At 36.6% G+C, this 25,841-nt stretch overlaps 1 protein-coding gene across 5 annotated transcripts in view; it reads right to left on the bottom strand.

The window, feature by feature from the left end:
• The window catches only part of DCC (DCC netrin 1 receptor), a 1,195,251-nt gene that overhangs the window by 334,143 nt on the left and 835,267 nt on the right, over positions 1-25,841 (bottom strand). For all 5 annotated transcript variants that reach the window (XM_034943737.3, XM_003827228.5, XM_034943736.3 and 2 more), the window contains one exon: positions 23,769-23,923. In XM_034943737.3, the coding sequence (XP_034799628.2) occupies positions 23,769-23,923 (155 nt within the window). The remainder of the gene's footprint in view (positions 1-23,768; positions 23,924-25,841) is intronic.

Here is a 25,841-nt window from a genome sequence, read left to right as displayed (position 1 = left end):
CAGCATTCCTTTCTCTACATTTACTTCTTGACACTTAGCATTTGACTGTAAGCAAAAGTCCATATTTTTCTCTTTTGTGAATCTTTTATTTCAATGGGCACATGGATTCCTTTTTATAATCTATAATTCATTATTGTCCTTAATTATACTGGTGTTCAAATTTACCCAGATTCAACTAGGGAAGCTCTTTTTAATCGTTTTTCTCTGTCCCTGTGACACGCCCCATTATTTATTGGAGTACCTCTTTTCTTTTTGGCATAATATGTTCCAGGCTCATCTTGATCTTGCCTCAGCTCTAGAAAAAGACATTCCTTCAAGGTTTTCTGGTTCTTTTAGTGGGGAATGGTATAAAGACAAATATTTGAATCCTAGGTGTATAAGTTGCTACTTGAGTGCATTTGCTTCTAGGTCTTTTAGGTGAACAGAGCTAAGAAACGTGTGCATGCATACATACGCACACACATATATTTACACAAATGTTTATATACATATACACAGACAGTACATATGTTTCATGACTCCAAAGTAATGCATTCCATTCCAATCCATCTCTACTGGGTTTTGTCTTGCTCTCCTCATTCCTCTTTGATGTGTTATTTCACAGAAAACCCTTACTCCTAGAGAGTTGTATTTTCACAGACACTTTATGAGTGTCTCCACTTCAATATTCTTCCAGGAAGAAATACTTTTTCTATGAAAAAGCTCTATGTTCCAAAAAGGAGACTTTAAGAGACAAAGTTGAACAACGAGGAGTCTTAAAGTATACAGTGATGCATTAGTATTGTGTTATAACAAAGCAGACATTTCCTTAATGGGAAAAAAATGAAACAAAGCCAACCAAAAATGTGTCCACTAATATTGTTCAAGTGGATGGTCACAGTACTGTATTTTAAAGAAAAAAACATAAATAATTTGTATGCTTGTATTATTATTGATATATTCACAAAGACAACGCACATATTTCAAGAGGGGACATTTCTGATTCTGAACCTATTATTCCTCTACAGGAGGCAGAGAAAGGAACGAGAACATTGAGACTGAATGACCTGTTAAGATATATGCTGTATGTGAGGGATCCAGAATTGTGATATGGTGCAGACAGTGCATAAACATGTGGCCCAGTTGATACGTAAAGTACTCATTGAATGTGTTCCTTCTTGCTCTCTTGTGGCCACATGGGAAGGGTGTTCTTTGTTGTGAACATGGCTCAATCTGGGAGGAGAGATTTGGATTTTAAAATGACCCAACTCCAAGGGCATCACTCGTCCTGTGACTTGTAATACATTCAAAGCAGGTGAGAGCTGAGCCCTAGTTTCCCAAGCAGAACCACTCCAGGAGGACTGGGAGATGAGTGGGTATCTGGGGGAAGGGAAAGGGAGGCAGTGTGTGGGAAATTTCTGCTCATCTCTCCCACTAGAGCACAATGGGGTGATGTGACACAATTCAAATGGACTCCAAGTTTCAAGGGGCAAAGGAGAAGAAAATGCACCTTATCTGATCCACCACATGCACAGTAGGTGGCAAATTTGCTGAGAAGGAAGGAGTGTGAGGTGTGCCCATATCACTCAGAGTTTTCTGAGGTTCCAAGTGTGGCATGGAAGAGAAGCTGCAAATGAACTGTTCATCCAGAGTGAAACCTATGAGAATATGGAAGAGCAATCTGAGAGAGCTACTTAGCAATGTAGGGGCTGTGTATGGTCTGGAGCGGGAGGTCATGCACAGCCTTACCTGACCATGACTCTGAGAATCATTGAGGCTTGGAAACTTCTGGGAAACAGATATGACAACCACACACACACTTCCGTCAGGCATCATGGGGGAAAATAGACTATAGGAATATCTGCAGCTCAAAGCAGTATCCCCATAAGAACAAACATGAGGCCACACTCCTCTCCTGCTAAGCCTAGCCAGGGCTGCTCAGTGTCCTGGTTCTTTGTCCCAGGAGAACGGCCAGTACACATTCCATTGAGTTGTGCAAGTAATTGCAGCAACTGTCTTTTCCACAAGGATATGCACAATGTTGCTACATAGAAGGGACTCATTAAATGTCAGTCAAATGAGTGATTTTATATACAGTTACAAATGTTACCATAAATCACAGGCCTAAGGCACATTATGTAGTCTAACCCATTTGATTTTGTTGATTCATCATTGTTACTAAAAGGGATCAGAAAAGAGTGTTTTCTTCACACATCTGGTATGAACTAAAATCAGTACATGTGTCTATGTGTTTGGTGTGCATGTGAGCCTGTGGGCACTTTTCCCCCTCTGATAATTTCTTTATATCTACGTAGCTTAATTATTATTGGCGGGGAAATATCAGGCAGTAAGTACCATAATTTGCACTCAGTTTACACTGGTACTGCCAATCCCAATACCCTGGGCATCAACTGCACTCTTCTGGATCATTTACTTTAAGTATTCACAATAACAGGATGCGTTTTCATCAATTGCCAGCCAAATGAGAACATTCGATTTGTTGGTGTAAAGTTTCCAACTGCCTTTTTGTTTCCTGAGAAATGACTGCCCTTTGGTACTAAATTGTTTTCTACTTCAACTCTTTTGTTTTAAAATTTATTTTATGATCTGATTTTCAAATTATTCTCATATGTTAAAATAAAAATTTCATAATTGTATGATTTGAATAAATATGAATATCAAAATATACATATATTTCATATATAAAATATCAGCGCTCTGAAATAGACCAAAATAGTGCTTGCTTGTTAGATATGTGTTTACTGCATTCCTGGCTAGTGTCGAGGCTCTGTGTTTCACTTGAGCTATTAAATGCTTACTCATCTTCACAAAAATGCCAGAAATTCAAATTCATTATTTCCCTAATATTTTCCCTTTGATTTATAGGTCATATATATATATATATGGTCTTACATATAAATGAAGAATATATTATTTATGTTAATTATGAAGATATGTATAGGTATGCATGTACATATATATACTTATACATTTATTCAGCTCCATATCCATAAAGTATATTTTAGTATAATTTATATACTTTTACATATGTGATACATTACATGCACATGAGCTGCAAGAGAAAATGAAATAAAGGGAGACTCAAAAATGTTCAACAATGAGGCTGGATGCAGTGGCTTATGCCTGTAATCCCAGCACTTTGGGAGGCCGAGGTGGGAGGATCATTTGAGGCCTGGAGTTCAAGACCAGCCTGGCCAACAAGATGATACTCCATCTCTACTAAGAATACAAAAATTAGCCAGGCGTGGTGGTGGGCACCTGTAATCCCAGCTACTCAGGAGGCAAAGGCAGGATAATCCCTTGATCCCTGATCCCTTGAACCCCAGAGGCAGAGGTTATATTGAGGCAAGATTGTGCCACTGCACTCCAGCCTGGGTGACAAAGCTAGACTCCATCTCAAAAAAAAAAAAAGAAAAAGAAAAAAAATTTTTAACAATGGGAATTAGATGTGAAATCAATACCGTTAACAGCTTCAGCCTTCCATTTCATTACATTTTAGTATGTCAGTCAAGGAACTTAATGGGCTTAACTGCTCATCATTTCGAAGATGTCTTTAATATTCCTCACTGATCCCCTCAGCTGGACAATAATTTTGTGGCAAACTGCTTCTAATTTCTCCCCATCTCCATCCAAGTTACCTATTTCTTCAAAGAATGGAAAGATTTCAGAATAGATGCATAATCTATGCAAGTAACTCATCAATCAATGTCAGCCTATCCAACTACCTTTTTTAAATTTCAATATTTCATTACAGTGGAAATTCATTATAACACCTGTATCTCAGAACAAATTAAGTACTTATGTTGGAGTAAATGAGATGTATTACATGTCACTATTTGCACTGGGAACAGTAATTTCTGACTATATATAAAAATTTATAGTATAACAGAGCACTTTATAATGAGAGCTTATTGGATATTAACCCCAATAAACGGCATATAAAAGTTAGCCGAATCTTTAATAAAGCATGATTGATTACATATAATCATATTGAAGACAGGGTGTGCGTGTGTGTGTCTGTATGTGTGTGTGTGTGTGAGAGAGAGAGAGAGAGAGAGAGAGAGCTGCTCAGTTTAATGATTTATAATTGATTAATTATAGATGACAGGATGTGTGGTTTTTTATCCCTACTCTACCTATGATAGGAAACTGTCATTAGCATCAAAGATTCCATGAACAAGCCCCTGAAATTATCTGCACATTAGAAGTTGTAATATGTATATTTTTTGAGGAGTAGGGTTCTTAGCTTCTATCATTGTATCTGAGCTTCTACCATTTCTATCCCCCAAATTTTAGCTGCCAATGGATTAGCTATCTCTGGTTTCTTTTGGTTGTGAAAATCAGTGATTCTTTATCATCAAATCATTCGTAGTGATTGTTAATTACTTTATAACGGGAAAACATAATTTCACTTTAAAGAGCTATCTTCAACTTTTAATCAAATGCTACTGTTTCAAAGCTAAAATGTGTTTGTGAAATAGACTTCTATTTTATTTTCCAAATCATCGGTATTTCAAAGACATTTGAATTCATCTGCTTTAATTCACCAAATATTTTAGGTTTTATAGGATGTTGGGGCTCCTGATAACACATAGCATATATGAATTAATACACTTTTTATCTTTTCTTTCTCTTACTCTGTTTTCATTCAACTATCTAAACATCTGCCTTCCTGTCTTCCCTTTACTGTAAGAAATTTGATATTTGCAATAATCAGACTAAAACCTAAATTATGATTTTTCATATATGTTTCTTTAAAAATCTTGGGAACTTAATTAATCCTTTTCAAAAAAGAATCTGAATATGAGGTTTTCAAAGAAAAAGCTTTAGAAGGATCAAGGCATGCCACTATCTTCCTAATACTGAACGAGGCTGATGTCTCCGAGCCATTATACTGATGTTTCTCAGCTGGAAGTCCAAAATGAAGATAAATGTTAGTGTCAGGGAATATGTAGTTGAACATTTGAATATTTAAAGTCTTTTTTAAATGACTGTGTAGTACAATGAGTTTTACTGTTCCAAAATCATCAGTTTAACAGCCACTGTTAAAAAAAAAAAAAAACTAAAATAAAAGTGGATTTGAAGAAAAACTGTCACGTGTTGTCATTGCAGTAATGACCTATAATTCACATAGCCTCAATTCAGGTCAGAATTCTGTGGCTGATTCTATCCCTTTATTAGTTTGCTAATTTAAAAATGATTCTTGAGCCTATGTTTAAAAATGAATAGCAAAGGACCTAAGTAATCATCTGTAGTGATCCAAATGGAATTAGACCACAAAGCTCTCTCCCTTTAAGCAGCAGCTTCCATTGCTGATGATCTGCTTAGTGAATGTGTTTCAAATGCAAGCCATTTCTGAAACTACTTACATTTATTGATAATAAAGTGTATGCTTTGATTGCCTCTTTGATTTTTTTTCTCCTGTAGTTAACAGCTTTAATGATATTTCTATGAAATCCGTTTCTATTCTGTATGGGGAATGCAACATCAAAAAGCCTGCAGGCAATGTCATTATTAACATAATGAAACCTCTCCTTGACTGAACTGTACATAGTTAGGAGATACGACAGTAATTTGGCTAGGAAGAAGCACAAACTATAGGGTAGATTTCTATTACAAAACCACAGGAGTCTGGCAACATTTGGTTGGAGGAAGCAGTTATTACCTGTTCATTTTACTTTTAGTTTTAATATTTTCTATCTGCTAACACACAATATTCTAAACTGCGCCATTACGTATGTGTGTATAAATATATATAGAACGGATGCAGATATGGATAAGCACACACATATATAATGTGTGATATAGATGATGGATGTAATTTATATATTACCTTTGTACACACATATGTATATGCTTAGATATTAATGAATATTTTTGGCAGCTTAATAGAAAAAAACTTCAGTGACTCCCTGTGAAGAAAATAATCTTCAAAGCAGATTTCTTGTGATTCAACCTAGAACTGGAAACAGTTGGATAATAAAGGGATTACAAGAATTGACCTCCAGATAAGGTCTTTCAGGAAGACAGCTCAGATTTTTCACTAACACAACCAAGTAGTAATAACCTTGTGAAGTATGTAGAATATGTTTTTAATGTAGGGCTTTTTGAATTTTACTTTGGAAAACATAAGCAATGCTTAGTAATGCAAAGTGTAGTGAACAACGAAGATTCTGGACTGCATGGTGGAAGTCTCAAATTGTTTCAAGTGCTGATTTCTAAGTAATGTCAAATGCAACTGTTTTTGTGATCTACAAAAACTACCTACACACACCAAACGGAAGATAAAAACTTAAAGTTTCACCCAAATGTGCTTAAGTTTACATATTAAATGTTACATGTACACATTACTGACAGCTTGATGTCATATACGCCTAATCATACTGACTTAAAAATAATTCCACAGTAGCCTGGGTCTCATTACTCCCCATTGTGATTGAAATGTTTAGATAAAAGTACCAGGTGATTTTAAAGTCTAATAATAATTTCTATGTGTTCAGCATACAGTGCTTTCTCTAGAACTATGAACTTTTATTAGAAATTTTCAAGGAACTTAGGAAGGACAAAATGCACAGAAAACACCTAGAAATGAACAATATATCATATATAATCAAGGCTAAAAATTATCTGGACAACCAAACATATAGGAATTCCAGAAATAGATCTATTGATGAGATACATAGGAATCTGGGATGATAACGGGGGGCTTAGTTAAGAACATTTCTTGAAGAACAATTAAGAATTGCATAGATGGATGAATGAAGGATGAATCCGATGAGACAGGACACATCAGGATGAATGGGTTGAATGGGTAACATACTTGACATGAGCCTTTCCAGAACAGAACTTACAAGTTGGGAAATGGAGACAAAAACGACCCTGTACCTCGTGGAAGGCTTCAGATATGAGGTTTTCAAGTAAAAACAATGAGAATAATTCCAAGATGAACTAAATTAATGATCGCACATTTCATCTCGTATTGAGGAAACCACATTTTTCCCCAAAGCATGGAATTACCATTAAGTTGTTTTCCTAATAACCACCATCAACAAATCAAATAATGTTTTGCCAATCTCAGAAAAATGTAGTCTCTTTCATGAGACTCAAAGAAAGTTTAAAAATCATCCATTTTTTTCAAGATGCTTGTCTCAGAAAATTCAGTTTAGGTACAAGTATTCACAGAACTCTAATTTTCAAATGAATTGTCAAGGCCTTTTGACAAAATCACATAGAAAAGTCAGAAACTATCTCTAAGATAACTAGTGCTTTTTAAAAAAACACTTCAGATAGGATTGAAACATCTTAGTTTTGATTCCTGAGTCAAAAAACCCCTTCTCCTACTTGATATTAGTGTATCCTTGGGCCAAGTATTAAATACTCAGAGCATCATTTTCTCAGGTATTATTTCTGTATCGCAGAGCTAGCATAAGGATTATATGAGATTATATGAAAAAGCAAGTGTTCAATATAATATGTTAGTTAATATTGTTACCTGAAATCAAGACCCTGAAGCTTTTTAAAATATTGGTTAACTCATTAGACAATTGGAGGAAGAAGTATTTAATCTTCTTAACTGTCAGTATTGTTAGAAGAACATGAAGAGATGATGTATGCAAAGGGGAGATGGAAAACATAGCATTCCATAGATGCCTAAAAGGATGTGGCCCGAGTTCTGACCAAGATTATGCTTAAAAACCAAACCTGGGCCGGGCGTGGTGGCTCACACCTGTAATCCCAGCACTTTGGGAGGCCAAGGTGAGTGGATCACCTGAGGTCAGGAATTCAAGACTAGCCTGGGCAACAGGGTGAAACCCCGTCTCTACTAAAAATACAAAAATTAGCTGGGTGCAGTGGCACGTGCCTGTAATCTCAGCTACTTGGGAGGCTGAGGCAGGAGAATCGCTTGAGCCCAGGAGGCGAAGGTTGCAGTGAGCCAAGATTGTGCCATTGCACACTCCAGCCTGGGCAACAGAACAAGACTCCATCTAAAAAAAAAAAAAAAACAAACAACAACAAAAACAACAACAACAAAAAACCACCACCACCAAACCTGGCCAACAGAGTCCCTGATAGAAAAGCCAGGATGATCCAGACGTGTGACATCACCGATATAAATGGAGCCTTTTAACCTCCTCATAAATAATCCACATAGAGTTTCATTTGTTGTTATATCTCCATACTCTACAAACCACAAATTGATGTTTAATTCTTTAGAAGACTCCCAAGCAGAAACCTTCAGAAAGGGCATTTACTGGCTTCTTGCTTACTCCACATTGATTTGAGCCTGTATATATCTCAAGATTGTATTTCTGCATGCAAAAATCTCAGTTCTCTATAAATAGATATGCACCAGAGGCAGGTGTCTTCAGCTTATGCGCAACTCAGAGTGTTTCCCATGGTGATAATGTGACTAAACCCAGCAACCTTTCTCAAAATTGGCTTGTATTATGGTCAGTATGGGAACAATCAATATCTGATGTTTGTAGTTTTAATAGAGCAATAAATGACAGGTATAGATTGCTTTTATAAAAAAGCCCTGCTGTCATTTATTAGAGGAAAAGGAAGCAAGTAATCTTTTTTCAGACAGTCAAGTGAGCAGATTTTTCTACATAATGAAAAAAAGATCCTACCTTATAAGATACCATCTCTTCGGGGAATCAATTTATTGTTTATCTATTTCAAGGCTTTAAAAGATAAGGAACTGCCTTGAGTAAACTGGCTCTTTTGGGAGGGAATATAAATTAAAGAAGAAATTTAGCACTCTATTCTCCTAACACGTAGGTTTCACGGAAGTCAGAGTTCCGGGATGCTTTGATGCACAAGATGCCAGCAAATCCCATCTATTACATCTTGGGTAACAGAGACCAGCAGTAAAGGGTATACCCTCCAGAATCAGAGATTTAGGGTTCAAATCCAGAAGACTCACTCAAGCTATGTGGCTAGGATCAAGCTATTTAATGTCTTTGTGTTTAAATTTCCTTATTTAAAAAAAAATGGGCAGTGCTTACCAGATAAGTTTGTTGTGAAGATTAATAATAAATAATATATGAATTATATCTGGCACAAAGGAAATGCTCAATGAATGTTAACTATTTTTACAGTGTTCCAGGCACTGCGGGGATTTGAGGGGAAAGAGTGAACACTTCCATAGAACTCACAGTCTAATATGGCAGGACCCTAGGTGCAGGGAGGAGAAGAGTCCAAATGAGGTGAGAAAAATTCTCGGGGGCAGGTCCATGCCAGGCCTTAAAAGCCTTGGGAGGATGTGGATCTTTTATTCTAAAAATCAGAAAGAAATTCCCATTTTAGGCATTTTTCACTTTGACTACTGTACACAGACAGAGTGAATTGAAGGGGGCACAGATGAGTGTTTAGATACCAATTGGTAGAATATTCCACAGTCCAGAAGAGAGAGGAAAACAGCTTGAATTAGAATAATGGCTGGCCATGGAGATGAAGAGAAGGGCAGGGATTTAAGAGCTATAGGGAAGGTAAAATCAACAGGACTTGGATTGGTGGTAAGAGAGTGAAGTTGATGGAAGCATCAGGAATGACTCCTGCAATACAGATTTGCATAGCTAGGTGATTCTGGTGTTGTTCACTGAGAAAGGAAACACTGGAATAGATTAAACTGGGCATGTGTGTAGGTGGAGACGTGTGGGTGAGTGAGTTCACAGGTTTGCCACCACACTGGCTTTGAGGCAGTTCACTGTATACAGAGATGTCCAGCTGGTTATTCATTCCTGTATGAACACTCATAAACTAACATCTTCCCCTATCTTCTCTTCTTTTAATTTATAAGCTCCCAGTTAGATAATTTCACACCCTACTTCTATTAATGGGCACATCACAAACTATTTTCTTCTTTATTTCTTCTTCAATTTCCTGCTTTTTCTATTGATTGATAGTCAGCTGCTTTTCAGGAAGACCAGCTAGTCTCCAGATCTCGTGATCATCTGTTTGCTCTGTTTCCCACCTAGCTTAACTCCTCCAAACTTACACCTTGATCTTTTTTTAGGGACTCAAAATAATTTCCCTAATTAACAGACCAGACTGTGCTACGGTACTTTATTTCTGAGCAATGTATATGTACATTGAGGAATTTTTCTCACTCTTTCTCCATACTTGAAAAAATGAGCCCAAGATAAAATATCTTTCCCAATAGCAGCAACAATAAAAATTCCAGTAACAATGAACTCAGGTACACATCTGACATTGACAATACTGAAATTAATATTCACTTTGCGATTTCGCTGACATTTATCACTGAGAAGCACCTTTAACGCCCTTCCACATACATGCATGCAATGGAAAGATTGATAATCACACAGGGCAGAAAACCTAGTTTTCCCGTATCTCTAAGAGGCATCTAAAAGGTTTCTGGTCGGCTGACTGAACCACCCTGAGGATTAAGTTTATTTTATTTTCAGTATTCAAAAGATAAGAAGTTTATTAACCACATGGAAGGTTTGGGCTTGTTCAGAGATAGCAGCAGGAAGACAAATAGACTTCAGCAGTAAATCGTCTCACAGAAGTTGGAGAATGACTTTAGGTAAAACTGAATACAGGAACCCTGGTGTGCTGCTCTGGATCAAAAATTCCCCTTTCTCTAGCCAACCCCACTGCCTTTGCTTTTATTTCTATTGGTGACACAAAGTGCCAGATCAACAGGAAAAAAACAATGACTGACTCATGCTCAAGAGCTGTTATCATGCTGAGTAAACACTGAGTAAAATAAGGAAAACAGTTAACTATGAATGTTATTTAGATAACTTTTAGAAACAGTTATTTGAGAAAAGTTAAATTTAACCACTGTATTTTGGTAACTCGAAAACTCAATTTAATTTCAGATTGTCAACCTTCTTGACTTCCTTTTTTTTTTTTTTTTTTTTTTTTTTTGAGACGGAGTCTCGCTCTGTCGCCCAGGCTGGAGTACAGTGGCGCGATCTCGGCTCACTGCAAGCTCCGCCTCCCGGGTTCACGCCATTCTCCTGCCTCAGCCTCCCGAGTAGCTGGGACTACAGGCGCCCGCTATCACGCCCGGCTAATTTTTTGTATTTTTAGTAGAGACGGGGTTTCACCGTGTTAGCCAGGATGGTCTCGATCTCCTGACCTCGTGATCCGCCCGCCTCGGCCTCCCAAAGTGCTGGGATTACAGGCGTGAGCCACCGCGCCCGGCCTTGACTTCCTTTTGACTGGACATAAGACACAAGCAATATACATATAAGCAATCACTGTCCAATATGAATATAAGCTACAAATACATGTAATTTAAATTTTCTAGTAGGCACATCGAAAGTAAAAATAAGTGAAATTAGTTGTAATACTACAAAATTAAATATTTTTAAAAAGATTGGCAAAAATACTATAAAAATATGAGGTTATAAAGAAAATATAAAACATATTATATCCAAAGTGATAAAAATTAATCAAGCTGTTTAAACACTCTGTGGCATAAATAAAAATGTGATATGTTAAATTTATTATTATATTGTTTTTGCTCTTAAATAATATGTTAGATAATGAACCATACCACCAGAATGAACATCTACTCATTTCTGGGAGTCCTCAACATTTTTGTGAAGAGCTTATACTGAACTACAAGCCAATTAACCCCTCTGAAGAACAGAAGTAGTAATCATTATTTTTTATTTCACTGCAAGGCCATAGGAGAGGGCTTTGAATCAAGAAATTCAACTGAGAGTTAAAATCAAATAGGTGATTTATAGCAGATAGTAGAAATTATGTGCCTAGCATGGTCGTTGGCATGACGGTTAGTATAATTCATCCAGGCTGGCTTAATCTCACCAAAGCTGAGATTTTTGGTTTGTTTGTTTGTGTGTTTCTTAAGACGGAGTCCGCTCTGTCTCCCAGGCAAGAGTGCAGTGACGCGATCTCGGCTCACTGCAAGCTCCGCCTCCCGGGTTCACGCCATTCTCCTGCCTTGGCCTCCCCAGTAGCTGGGACTACAGGCGCCCGCCACCATGCTAGGCTAGTTTTTTGTATTTTTAGTAGATTTTAGTAGAGAAGGGGTTTCACTGTGTTAGCCAGGATAGTCTCCATCTCCTGACCTCGTGATCCACCCGCCTCAGCCTCCCAAAGTGCTGGGATTACAGGCGTGAACCACTACGCCCTGCTGAGATTTTAAAAATATTATGTTGTCACTGCTATGTTTTCTGAACTAATTTTTATCATTGGTGAATTAATAAGAATTTTAACTCATTAAAGAACTGTTGTCAAAAGGCAATTAATGTTTGATCATTTTTCCTGAAACGAACATGGCTAATCTTAGTTTGTGTATACACACACACACACACACACACACACACACACATACACACACACGAGTTAGCAGTGTAGTAGGAATATTATGCTAGGTTCAAACTCTGGCTCTGACACTATTAGTTTTTTTGCATTTAATTTTGTCATATCTAATGTAGGAGTTGGGTTGGGCCAGAATTCTTGCTTACAGGATATTTTACAGGTCAAAGTATTGCTATTCTTCTGAAGTTGAAAGATTTTAAGGTGATGGCACACAATTACTGTTTCAAGGCCACAGGTGTTAAAAATCAGAGTCCTGGCCAGACATGTCGGCTCATGCCTGTAATCCCAGCACTTTGGGAGGCTGAGGTGGGTGGATCACCTGAGGACTGGAGTTCAAGACCTGCCTGACCAACATGGAGAAACCTGGTGTCTGCTAAATATACAAAATTAGCCGGGCGTGGTGGCGCATGCCTGTAATCCCAGCTACTCGGGAGGCTGAGGCAGGAGAATCACTTAAACCTGGGAGGTGGAGGTTACAGTGAGCCAGGATCGTGCCATTGCACTCCAGCCTGGTCAACAAGAGTGAAACTCCGTCTCAAAATAAAATAAAATAAAAATCAGAGTCCTGTTGTTGGCATCAGTGTCTGGAAGAAAACCAGGGGTTTTTATCAACTTAAGGTCAAACAGTAGAAATCCAAGCATGTGGTCAATGTCTGTAACAGATCTCACAGGCACCTTCAGCAAAATCTGTTATTTGGCTAACTTCATTCACTTATTAGTTTCCTTTAGGCCACCTAAGCAGTTTGCAGTCCTTAATATTCAGAAAGTGCTATGTCCTACAACTTACAAGACAGGGTTAGAATTCTGAAGAAAGGAAGAAGGTAAGAGCATATCAAATATGATTTTAAGGACACTAGGGATGTCTGTAAATACCAACATTTCTACTTTGCTTGAGAGGCAGTGACTGAAATGGTTTCTAAAATGAAAAATATAGTTTGCTAATTAATGTATGTATATACCTGTATAGACATACACTTTAATTTTCTATATGTATACATATATGCTATATGTACATATACAATTATATATATATACACACTATATATGGAAAAGTTTATATATATATAAAATTGTGTTGTCATTGCTATGTTTTAAGCTGCCTGTGAAAACTTACTAACATTGAAAAGTTTATATATATATAAAATTATGTTGGCATTGCTATGTTTTAAGCTGCCTGTGAAAACTTACTAACATTGACCACAGGCTTGGATTTCTACTGTTTGACCTTCAACTGATAAAATCCCTAAAATGTTTTTCTTCCAGACACTAATGCCAATATCTGGACTCTGATTTTAACAGCTATGACCTGAATATATATACACACACATATATACATATACACATATCTACACATATATACATATATACACACACACATATATATACATGCACATAAATACATACAAACACAATATATACTTCATAGTTTGCTCAGTCCTCCAACAGATAACACTGAATCGTACTAAGAATCTGTAAGAATTCTTACTAAGATTCACAGGGCAGTATATCGGGTTGAATAGTACTCCAAAAATTCATGTACACCCAGAACCTCAGAATGTGACCTTATTTGATGACGTATCTTTGCAGATATAATTAGTTAAGACAAGGTTATACTGGATTTTGGTGCATTCCAAGTACATTATAAGAAGAGAAGAGGACTCACAGAGACACAGAGAGGAGAAGGCCATGTGGAGATGCAGGCAGAGACTGAAATTACGCAGCTACCAGCCAAGGAATGCCAAGGATTGCCAGAAGCCACCAGAAGCTAGGAAGAGGCAAGGAAGGATTTTTCTGAAGCATTTTCAGAGGAAATATAGCCCTACTGACACCTCGATTTCGGACTTCTAGGCTCCAGAAAGGTCAGAAAATACATTTTGTTGTTTGGAGACACCAAGTTTGTGGCACTTTGTTAAGGTAGCCCTAGATAAATAATACAACACCCAAATGGGTTAACAAGTTCACTTACTTATTTCTAAGGGAGACATTTGAAAAATCAATGAAATTGACGTAAATTGTGTAAGATCAGTTAGCAGTGTTCCTTAATGAGGCTTTTCTAGTGCCCCTTCATATTATCCCGATACAAGCAGTATGATCCTTATTTTATAAAAATTTGAGAATCAGACCAGGTAACTGACTTCGCCAAAAACAAACAGCAGAATACAGAGAAATCTCAGTCTAGAACACAGATCTTTTGCTTATTTTTTAAAGTGATATTTCCATTTCAGGAAGAGAAACTGTCATTATTGTAAGCCCATTGTTTAGGATAAGCATGCCTGTACTTAGGAATCTAGACATAGGCCTTGGGCTCTCACTAATGCACTGACATATTCTATGGCTAGCCTTAAAAGCTCTGGTCCCCAGGTTTATTGGTTGCACATTTCAATGGTTGGAATCTACTATCTTAAAGTGTTTATGGATTTAAAATTATGTTTCAGGGCACCGGGAAATGTGTTAGACTCTGGGTACCCAGAGTTATAATTTATAACACCAATTATAGATTTAAATAAGAGGACAATGTACAAGTTACTAGCACTGACCATGGGCTTAGAGTTCCATTGCTTGACTTTCAATTGATACAAATCTGTGGTCATTTCCTTCCAGAAATGAGTGACACCATCTCAGCTTTGACTTTAACAGCTACAATTAGAAGCAGTAATTGCTTGTCATAGGCTTAAAATCTTTCTATTTTAACTCATGGTAATCTACGCTCCCTGCAGAATAGCCTGTAATCAGAAATTCTGTCCCAACTCAACTCCTCATTGCATGGGATCTTGGGTTCCCCAAGGAGAAAAGATTGGGCAATTAAAGTAACATAATGTAAGAACATTGGAGTTAAAGAAAAATAGCTAAAGTCGTATTATTGACTTTTTATGTAACATGTAAAATTCACCATATATTACAGCAGGCAGAATATAACCTGCAGTTAAAAGAATCCATAAAATAGTACAGTAATTTAAAAGGGAGTTTTACTTAATTTTGGTGGAGTGTTAGATCAGATAATTTCTAAAATATACTAAAATATTTTATACTAAAAGGCAATATGGTTTGTGCATCAAATTATATCTGCGTTAGATTATGCATTAATTACACACTGAAACTTTGTAACACTAACTTTAGGTTAAAAAAAGGAAATAGAGCCAGGCACGGTGGTTCACACCTGTAATCCCAGCACTTTGGGAGGCCGAGGCAGACAGATAACGAGGTCAGGAGTTCAAGACCAGTCTGGCCAACATAGTGAAACCCCGTCTCTACTAAAAATACAAAAACTTTGCCAGGTGTGGTGGTGTGAGCCTGTAATCCCAGCCACTTGGGAGGTTGAGGCAGGAGAATCACACGAACTCGGGACGTGGAGGTTGCAGTGAGCTGAGATCACACCACTGCACTCCAGCCTGGGCAAGAGTGCAAGATTCCATCTCAAAAAAAAAAGAAAGAAAGAAAAGAGAGAGAAAGTAAATTTGATTCCACTTCTTTGAATGTTTGTGTCCCCTCCCAAATTTCATGTTGAAATTTAAACCCCAATGCAAATATTATAATAATCTTTTAAAAGATGATTAGGCCATGAGGGCTCTACCCTCATGAAGAGATTAGTCCTTATAAGAGGGCTAGAGGGAACAGCTAGCTCCTCTTTTTTGTCCTACCACTTCTTCCACCATGTGAGGACACACCGTTCATACCCTCTGGAAGATACAGCAACAAAGCCTCATCTTGGAAGCAGAGACCAGCCCTCACTAGACACCAAACCTGCTTAATCTCAGACTTCTCAGTCTCCAGAGCCATGAGCAATACATTTCTATCCTTTATAAATTACAGTGTCAGGTGTTTTGTTATAGCAGCAGAAACAGACAAAGAAAGAAACTTCTGCCCTTATTTTATTTTCTATCCCAAGCATGTTATAAAAGGCTGGATACATAGTTGGTGCTCAATAAATACTTATGAACTGCATAGAAAAATATGCTCTAAAGATGAGGGAGTGCTTCAATACACATGTGATTAAAATGCCTTATTCCTTTCTATCTTTACTCTTTCTCAGTGGTGTTCATCAGCTCTCCGTCAAAGCAGTTGCCTAAAGCAGCTCAGCTCATGTCCTTGGAGTAGAGTTTCATTCAGCTGCACCAGCATGACGACAATATCCCCAAAGATGTTCATGCTGGCTTTTGCTCTAATTCAGCTTAGCAAACCAACTGCTTTCACGTTTAGTAGGGCATATAACCAAACTAGGCGATTAAACCCAAATCAGATCTACTTAGGGAACCTCTTTCTCCTAGACTAGTTGACCGTGCTGCCTGAAAACCAATAATTATTATGACACTTTCTTATCCCCTTTCCTACACTCCCTTATGTCTATCTATGAGAAGTTAGCTTTCTTTCTATGCAATTTCTCATGAAGCAGATAAATTTTCTAGATGTTTGGTTATACCAACTGAAGAAGCCTGAATCATACTGTGTGCTCAAAAGAAGAGAGAAAATAAGAGAGCCAGCAGAAGCTTCTTAGGGAAATTACACTTATGATATACCACTGTTCAACCCAAGCAACTAGTAAGCTATGTCCTTCACTTTCAGTTGAACTTCGGAAGATGCTTATGTATTTTTCCAGGTAATGGATTTTTAATGTGATTAACTAACTTAAGTAAATAAACAGCATATCTTCAGGTCTAGATTCTCTGGCCTTTAAAAAATCATGTCTATTAATTTAGCACATAACTTTTTTGTTTTGAACAAAACTGAACAATTTTGTTCAGGGAGATGAAATCTGTGAAAGCTGTTTTTAGTGAATTCTATTTAAAGTTGTTTCCACTAGACTACCAGTTCCTTGAAAGTTAGGACCATTTCTGACTTGCATTTGTATCCTCATTTACCAGCATAGTGCCTAGACTGCCACTGTCTGAGAGAACTTTCTGAAATAATGGAAATGTTCTCTGTGATCTCCAATACAGTAGCCAGTAATCATATATGAATTCGTGAGAGGTGGCTCACAAGAGAGATAAGTTGAATTTTTGGTTTTTAATTTTATTTAAATTTTAAGTGCTACTAAGAAGTTGGAATAGGGCTATTGTGACTGACAAACTGAATTTTAAATTTTATTTTATTTCAATACTTTTAAATTTAAATAGACAAATGTGGCTTGTGGTTACTGTACTGGAAACTGTAGGTCTAGAACTTAGCACAAAATAAATATTTTTAAATGAATGAAGAAAGAACACAGTGACTCACATTTGCTTTGAAGTCTTCTAGAGGTGATTAAACAACCCATCATCTCAAGCCTACCTCTAATCCTTCCACTAATATATGTCATTATCAAAGACATCATACCTAGCCTAACTGACCATTAAATCCAAATGAATTCCTTAAGCCTTTGGTCACAGAGGATACTAAACCATAAGTTTTTAACGTTCCCCATCTCTTATTTATAACACCCGAAAACATTTTTTTACATCCAGAGACTTTTAAAATAATGTATTTGTATGCTACCAAAAAAGATGTAATGCCAGTGCTTATCTTTACTTCTTTCCATTATTTATGTCTGGCCATGTACGGGATCAGACAACTGAATTGTTGTCGAGTGGACAGGTTTGCCATAGTGGTCATCCCAAATATTTATTCAAATCTCAGTGCAGTGCAGTTAATAGTTGTAAATCAAGTGACAAAAGTAATGAGCTAGACAGAGCTGTGATCAACTTAGTTTGCTTAATTTATGTAACCATACTTTAATAAATATAACTGATATTTTATATCTTTCCCAAACCATATTCTACCAGCATCAACCAACCAATGACAGCCAAGTGTCACGTAACAATGTTTTGATCAGCAACAGCCCACATATACCAAGGTGGTCCCATAAGAATATAATGAAGTTGAAAAATTTCTATCGCCTAGTGACATCTTGCCATCATATCATTCTAATGCAATGCATTACCTTTTCTATGTTTAGATATGCTCAGATGTACAAATATATACCACTGTGTTATAATTGCCTGCAGTATTCAGTACTGTCACATGCTGTACAGGTTTGCAGCCTAGGAGCAATAGGCTATACCATATAGCCTCAGTGTATAGTAGACTATACCATATAGCCTAGGTGTGTAGTAGACTATACCATATAGCCTAGGTGTGTAGTAGGCTCTACCTTCTAGGTGTGTGTAAGACACTACTATGTTCTCAGAAAAATGAAACAATTAATGATGCATTTCTTGGAATGTATATCCTTCCTTAAGTGACACATGGCTTTATTTATAAAACGGCAATGCTGTGATACATCTTATGGGATAATGTAGCACTTCCTGTTCATAAGACTTCAAAATTTAGACAAGCCAATCTATAACAGCCTGCCAAATGCTAAGGAGAGGTTAATTAGGGAGAAAGTAACAGAGTATGTAAATGCGCTGACTGTATAGTGATCAAGCTAGTTCTAAACTATAAATGAGGTATTATATTAGCCTTATTTACCCAAGTGATTACCCTGATGAGTATCCCACTTTGTTTGTAAATGTAGAGCAGTTGAAATTACGTTCTTATTTGATCCTGTTGGGTCAGGGAGCTTTTTTTTTTTTTTTTTAAATGAGATGCCAGGCAAGACCCAGCGGCTGCCCACGTGTTATCATATTTCATTTTTGCAACTTAGGAAGAAGAGGAATAAATGATACTCCCATTTATAGTTCAGGAAACTGAGGTCTCGATGATTGACAAACTTGCTCTAGGATACAGGTAGTAATGTTGAGAGACATTATTTGAACTTCTCTGTTCTTTTCCTAACAACCATACAAGTAGAGCCATATTAGAATTTTTAAAATCTCATGAAGGAGGAAAGAAGCAAATATGGCTATTCCTCTAGATAATATATTCTAAAGTCACTCAACTTGGTGGGTTGCTTTCACTCATCTTTGTAGTGTAAAGAATATAATAGACTAAGAATATTACTTACAACTCTTAAATATAAAAGAGTTTTGTAGGTAATTGAGTTGTGGTCTTGCAAATAGGCTTCCCATTCTAACTCAAGCCCTCAAGCCAGTATGTGGTCCATTTTAACATCCTTTATGATTAAACCGCCTTAACAGGATCTTAAAGGACTGCAAATAATAATTCAAAAAATCTCCACATGTGGTATGAAAAGATTAGACAAGTCTTAAGCAGACAGGGACTTAAATCCTGGCTGATAATACGGTAGAGAAATTATATACCATAAAGGCAGGGGAGAATGGGCAAGGGTTTAGCAAAGGAAGATATCATCAGAGGACACAAACCTTCATATAAATCAAGCCTTTCTATTTCGAGCAATTATTTCATAAACTGGATCTTGGGCTGTCGATCTCTTTAAACGATTACTACAAAATGTATGCACTTTTAGAAACAGTTGCTGGCTGATTTATATTTCAGACATATTTTCCATCAGTTTTATTCTTTGCAAATACGGTTTGTATAATAGAGTTGATATTTTCAAATAATATGAAAAACTTGAAATTCAATTTGTATACAAGCTATGTAATTTTAGTGTACAATTACTACATCACATTTGGAAAACATTGATAAAAGCAGCATCCAAATGCATACTCAGCTGAGACCCATTTTCAAAAGATAAGATCATTTTGTCAGAAAAGAAATATTGATGAAAACGTTTTCTTTAACCTCATCTTGCCGCTAAATTCTGATAGTCTAGTGAAGTCATAAAACCAGCCCTCGCATTTTCTCTTAAGGACAGAAAGATGGGCTTATAACAAAGAGGGAAGGATGGCGGGAAGGAGGAAGGGAGGAAGGAATGGGAAAGGAAAGGAAAGGAACCATAGGATCTCTGGTATATTCCATCTTCTTCAGTAATTGGGTGTCTTATTGAGCAGGCTTGGAGAAGATCAAGTAAGTGCTCCTTATCCTAGAAATACTTTCAAATTGCCAGAATGGCATTTTATGTTACCAACAGAAGATAAAATACACATGCAATGCCTATCACTCATGATAATATAATTAATTTATTCTAATGTCCGTAAGAAAGACGGCAAGTGAGTTTAGCAGTACTCAATATACATGAATTGAAGCAATTGGCTAACTCTTTTGCACATGTAAAGGATATTCTGATTGTCTTGTTTATGCAGGCTACTTTATTCCTAACTACTTATCTACTCAGTAAGGGATGAATTATCCAGTGGCAATGTTCAGTGAAACAGAATCAAATCACAGTGCAAATAAACAATGATCTGCAAAGGTATCCTTATTCCATATATTGGTAAGAAAATGGGTAATTTAATAGAACAATGCTGTTACTTAAGGCCAAAATATGGTTAGCATTCTAAGGCTGTTATTGCTGCCATTAATGAAAAAAATTCATGGCCGCATCATGTTTCTAAAGCAGAAAGATTCTTCATTTTCATTTCTTAGAGAATAGAATTTATATGTGACAACAATACCAACAATCAGCATGTTTTATTCAGTTAGGCTTTTGTTATTTTATGCCTTATCATTTACGCTAATTGTTAAGCAAAGTAAATGCTTATAGAGACTTGGGTCCAGTGAGGTGCTCTGCACAAATTTTTCACACTGCTTTCTGAATGGGAAAGAATGTGTGATATATAAAGCATAGACGTGGCTGTCATTGTAACTGGATTACAAGACTGATTTGAGGAGGTGGATGCAGTATGATCTGGGCATAAGAAATTAACTAGGTAATATGCTGCAGCCATACAGGTCATGAGCCCACGAGCAAATCTGTGACTCAGATTGTTTGTATTCCATTTACCAACTTCTTATAAGTTCCCCTACTCGAGTTGTTTTGTTATTGTTACATATTTAAAATATTTGCTTCCCCCCAAATCTGCTGAGATCCATAAATACTGCTGCTTTATTACTCACATATGCTTTTCTAACATGCCTCATGCAGCCTGGAACAGTGTTAGGAACATAATAAATGTTTATTAAACATACTTATGAATTGAGTTATGTCATTGTTTGTGTTTTACAAAGTTAAGGCCATATGTGTGATACAAAAACAATCATTATTCTTTTTAACTTGATTATATTAAATAGCAGAATATATTGTATCATTTTATCATAGTTTTAATTTTTTTTAATTTTTTTGGAATGAGTGTTCTTAGTGTCAAAAAGGAAAATACTTTACTGTCCCTTGGCTTGGGAACGTTGGTGCTAAAAAAAAAAAAAAAAGAAGTAAAATTTTAAAACACTGAAAATTGCTTTCTTAAGTTGAATGCTTAGAAACAATAGTATTGATCAAGGAAAAAAAAAAATGCTCATTCTTACAAAGCAAGGCTAACCAACCAGGATTTTTATCAGAAATGCAACGTAATCATGACTAGTCAGCTCTGAAAAGTACAGTATAACAATTTTACGATAATTTTAGAACTAGGAGATGAAAAATTCAGATAATCCATGGAGATTTGATCTTTTGAAAATGAGCATGCTTTTAAAGTTAGTTCCAATACTGGAAAATTTATCAAGGATTTCTTTAAGGAATTTTTCAAGAGTTTTTAAATTGTTGACCTATCTATCACATGACATATACCATATATAGTGTGTGTGTATTATATATATGTAAAACCTAATTTGTTTTTAATCAAAAATATAAAACAGTCATAAAAGTTATTGATTTTACATAGATGATCTATGAAGAGAAATTCAATAAAGCAATTGAGACTCAAATGTTCGGCTGGCCGCGATGGCTCATGCCTGTAATCCTAGCACATTGGGAGGCCGAGGCAGGGGGATCACTTGAGGTCAGGAGTTCGAGACCTGCCTGGCCAAAATAGTGAAAGATCATCTCTACTAAAAATACAAAAATTAGCTGGGAATCGCTTGAACCTTGGAGGCGGAGGTTGCAATGAGCCGAGATTGTGCCACTGCACTCCAGTCTGGGCAAGAGAGTGAGACTCCGTCCCAAAAATAAAAAAAGAAGATTGAAATGTTATGTTAATATAGACATTATGAAGAGGAAATTGGCATTGTTTAGTGATTTAAATCAGTACAGCAACAAAACATTGCCCAGAACAGAAACCTGGGAGCAGGACCAGCTCATAGGCAGCAAAGGGTGAAGTTGTGCAAGGACTCATGTTCTGCTGTAGCCATCCCATAATCTTAATAATTTTTAACAATGTGCCCCTGTGTTTTTATTTTGCAAACAGAAATTATTTGGGTCCTACAAATTATTATTATGCCTGGGGGCCTGCATTTCCAAATAATTGTCTGGAACCTCAACATGACTATGCTTTTGAAGTTGTTGAGGTTTTTATTTCTGTGAGGCAACTATTTGTAGTACTTGCACAACTTAGCCCTCTTCCGTCCCTTCAATTAATACTTTATTCCAATTTGTTATCATCTTGTCTCTGTAGCCCTGGCCAAATGAAAGAAAGGATGGAGATTCTGTTGAAAGTGCACTCAGACTGTATCTCCTGCTCTCTCTTCTTCGACTTGCTGATTTAAACCACCCAAGAAGTGATAGAATACAAAGGTTACTCTCTCACAATTACCAGTTAAAATATTTCCAATCTCTACTTCACTTTATTCCCAAAATACAAGAGGTGATTTTGATATACCTCTTTACAGTTTCATGTAAAATGAACAGGAAATCAAAATATCATTACAAATTTTGTTATATAAAAAGGAAATAGGTACAGTTAGGTGTTTAACATAAGGCAGCTTGTTAACAAGTAGCCAGGCATTTCATTTTGATTTTAAATTCCAATTGTTTTTTTAATGTGAAACCAAACAAATTTGGCGAATGGCTCATCAGCAACTAATCTTTTCAAAAAACATTAGAAATGCACAAGAAAAAACAAAATTTTGTCAAGTACAGAAATAGTTTTCGATATGTAATTTTGGAGCTCTTCCTTTATCAAAGTTGAAATCATTGAATTATACGTTGGTCAAAGAACATTCAGCTGCTCTACTTTGTGAAAAAAAACATAGCTGAATCTAGTGATTCAAGGTAGAGGGAGTGAGATTATCCAATAGAGGTTATCTCTCATATTCCTCAAATCTCAATTTGCTTTTGGTAGGTTTTTCAGTGCATGCGGTGCGTGTTCAAGCTTTTAAATTAGTCCCTGGATTTAGAAATTGTATGTTATTGTTCTTTTACCTTTGATGTTACACTCTTTACAAACTCAAAAAATCTGAAAATTCAACAGAGGAGGCTGAAACTCAATGATGATGATAAAATACTGTCAGGCAGAGTAAATCACTTTCTTAGGAAATGAATATGTAGACTGCATAGATAGATTAGGCCTTTATAGAGGTTAATTTGCCATTACGGTATGTGGCCTAAGTGAAGAGGCCATTCTATTTACAACTTATCTTACTTTTAAAAGTCCTTGAGTTATATAAGTTTACTTAGAAGAAAAAAAACTGTTCTTCGCTTTTGTCACTTCGCAAAGGTTCTGTGAAAGAATTCAAGGATATTGCAGAGGAAAATAAATACTTTTTAAATGTGGCCCGTTCCTTTTCATACTCACACTCAGGCTGTGTGGCCACCTTGATGGGTTGAGAACTCTCTCCCGGTCCCCATTCATTGTAAGCCACAACTCGAAAGGTGTACATGGCTTCTGGCTTCAGGTTTCCCACAGTGAGCTGAAGGGACCCAGGCTGTGTTGTATTCAATGCTCGTTCCCTGAGAAATCAAAGTTGCAGAGAAAGATTATTCCAAAAAGAATACCTTCAGCCAAAATCTGTATTTGATGTGCAAGAGTAGTGAGGTGAACCAAAAGGTTGCTCACTCATCTAATGTTGACTCTGGGACATAATTCAAGACCTCAGATTTTCTATAGAAAATAAACTAATTGGAAAGACCTACAAATGAATGTTGCAAGGATTCTGGGGAGTTTAAGATTATGTCATTCTCCATGAAACTTGCAAACGAAAGTCTTTTTCCTCAACACTTTACAATTTGGAATTCAAAACCCATGAAAAACAAGGAGCTATTAAAATAAGGAGAAACATCTGGAATGTAGACAGGAAGACGAGTTTTGTAAACATCCGGCTAATGACAGAAATCAAGGTTTCAATTATTCCACAAATCGGTCTTTGTCAGTATTGCCAACAAATGCATTTATGCATTTTCTCTCATTGTATGAAAGGAAAACGCAGATGCTAAGTGTTCTATGTATGGAGCCTGAGTCCCTGTGGTTACTTTAAGTGCAATTAGTGAAAGGAAGTAGATTCCTTCCTGCGTGAAGAGAAACTGTAACATAAGCCTGTTTGTCTTGCTCTTCAAGCCACATCTCTATGTGTTCAATATCAATACATTTATAAACTAAAAACTTCCTCAGTGTTGCAAACTAATGAATTAATCTACTGATCATGGTTGCATTTATAGTGCATATTAAGAGATGACAAACCATTTGGATATGGATGCTGACATTTTAGAAATGGTAACTATTGAAATATTCTTTAAGGACACACATAATTCTACACCTTCTGAACATTCTAGATATCCTCATTGGAACTTAACATATAGCTGATTGAACTGAGTGAAGAAGGGACTTCCTCTAAGATTCTCAATTGTTTCTCAAGGTTTCTATATCTAGATAATATCTCTTGCTTCTCAGTGGAATTATACGTACACTTTAATTTTGCCATTCAGATATGTTTTGGTTTTGGACATATTTAAAATGAAGTATCTTTTTCTGCCAGGGAAAATTAGATTTTCAAAAAGTAAAAGTTCTAAGTGCATGAATGATGATGATTCCTGGGCATATCTACACTCTTAATATGACTGATGGCAGAGACTGGCTCACTGATCCTCAAACCCGAAATTTCTGCTTCATGTACTAGACTGTATTTTCCCGCTTCCCTGAAGTCTAGTTGAGGCCATGCGACTGAGTCTCATCAAGAGGTTGAGTGTATGTGATGTGATGTGTGCTGATTCCAGGCCTGGCCTAAAATAAACTGCACATGGGTAATTCACCATGTTCTCTTCCTCCACCTGTTGTCTTGAGGTAGGGAAGCATGATGACCTTAGAAGCCATATGGGTGATGATGGAACAATCAACATTTGTAATAATTCTAGAGAAGAGCTGGGAAAAGAACTGACAATCAGTAACATCCCTTCCATACCTTATAGAGTCAGAAATAGTTCTGAGCCATTATATATTTTAGGGCTTATTTGTTATAGGGGTTAGCATCATTTTATCTAGCACTGCTAGTATTTAAAATATGCACCGTGAGTGGCTGCCAGGAGCTAAGTGATGGGAGAACAGGACGTTAGTGTTTAATAGGTAAATAATTTTAACTGGAGACAATGAAAAAATCTGTGGACAGATGGTGGTGATGGTAGCACAACAAGGTACATGCGCTAATACCATAGAACTGTACACTCAAAAATAGTTAAAATTGTAAAATGAAAGATATGTTTTACCACAATAGAGAAAAAGCACCCTGTATGAATCTGGATATAGCCTGAGGTTTAGGCATTCTTTTAGAAGTGCAGTGTGAAGTTTCTGGAAGGCTGAATTCTGACTTCTAGGAGAGTAGGGGTCTGGATGAGATTCAATAGTAATCTAAAGTAGGTAAGGCTAAGAAATATGGAA

Source organism: Pan paniscus, chromosome 17 (assembly GCF_029289425.2).
Source record: "Pan paniscus chromosome 17, NHGRI_mPanPan1-v2.0_pri, whole genome shotgun sequence".
Taxonomy (NCBI): domain Eukaryota; kingdom Metazoa; phylum Chordata; class Mammalia; order Primates; family Hominidae; genus Pan; species Pan paniscus.
This window is presented reverse-complemented; position numbering and strand designations above follow the sequence as displayed.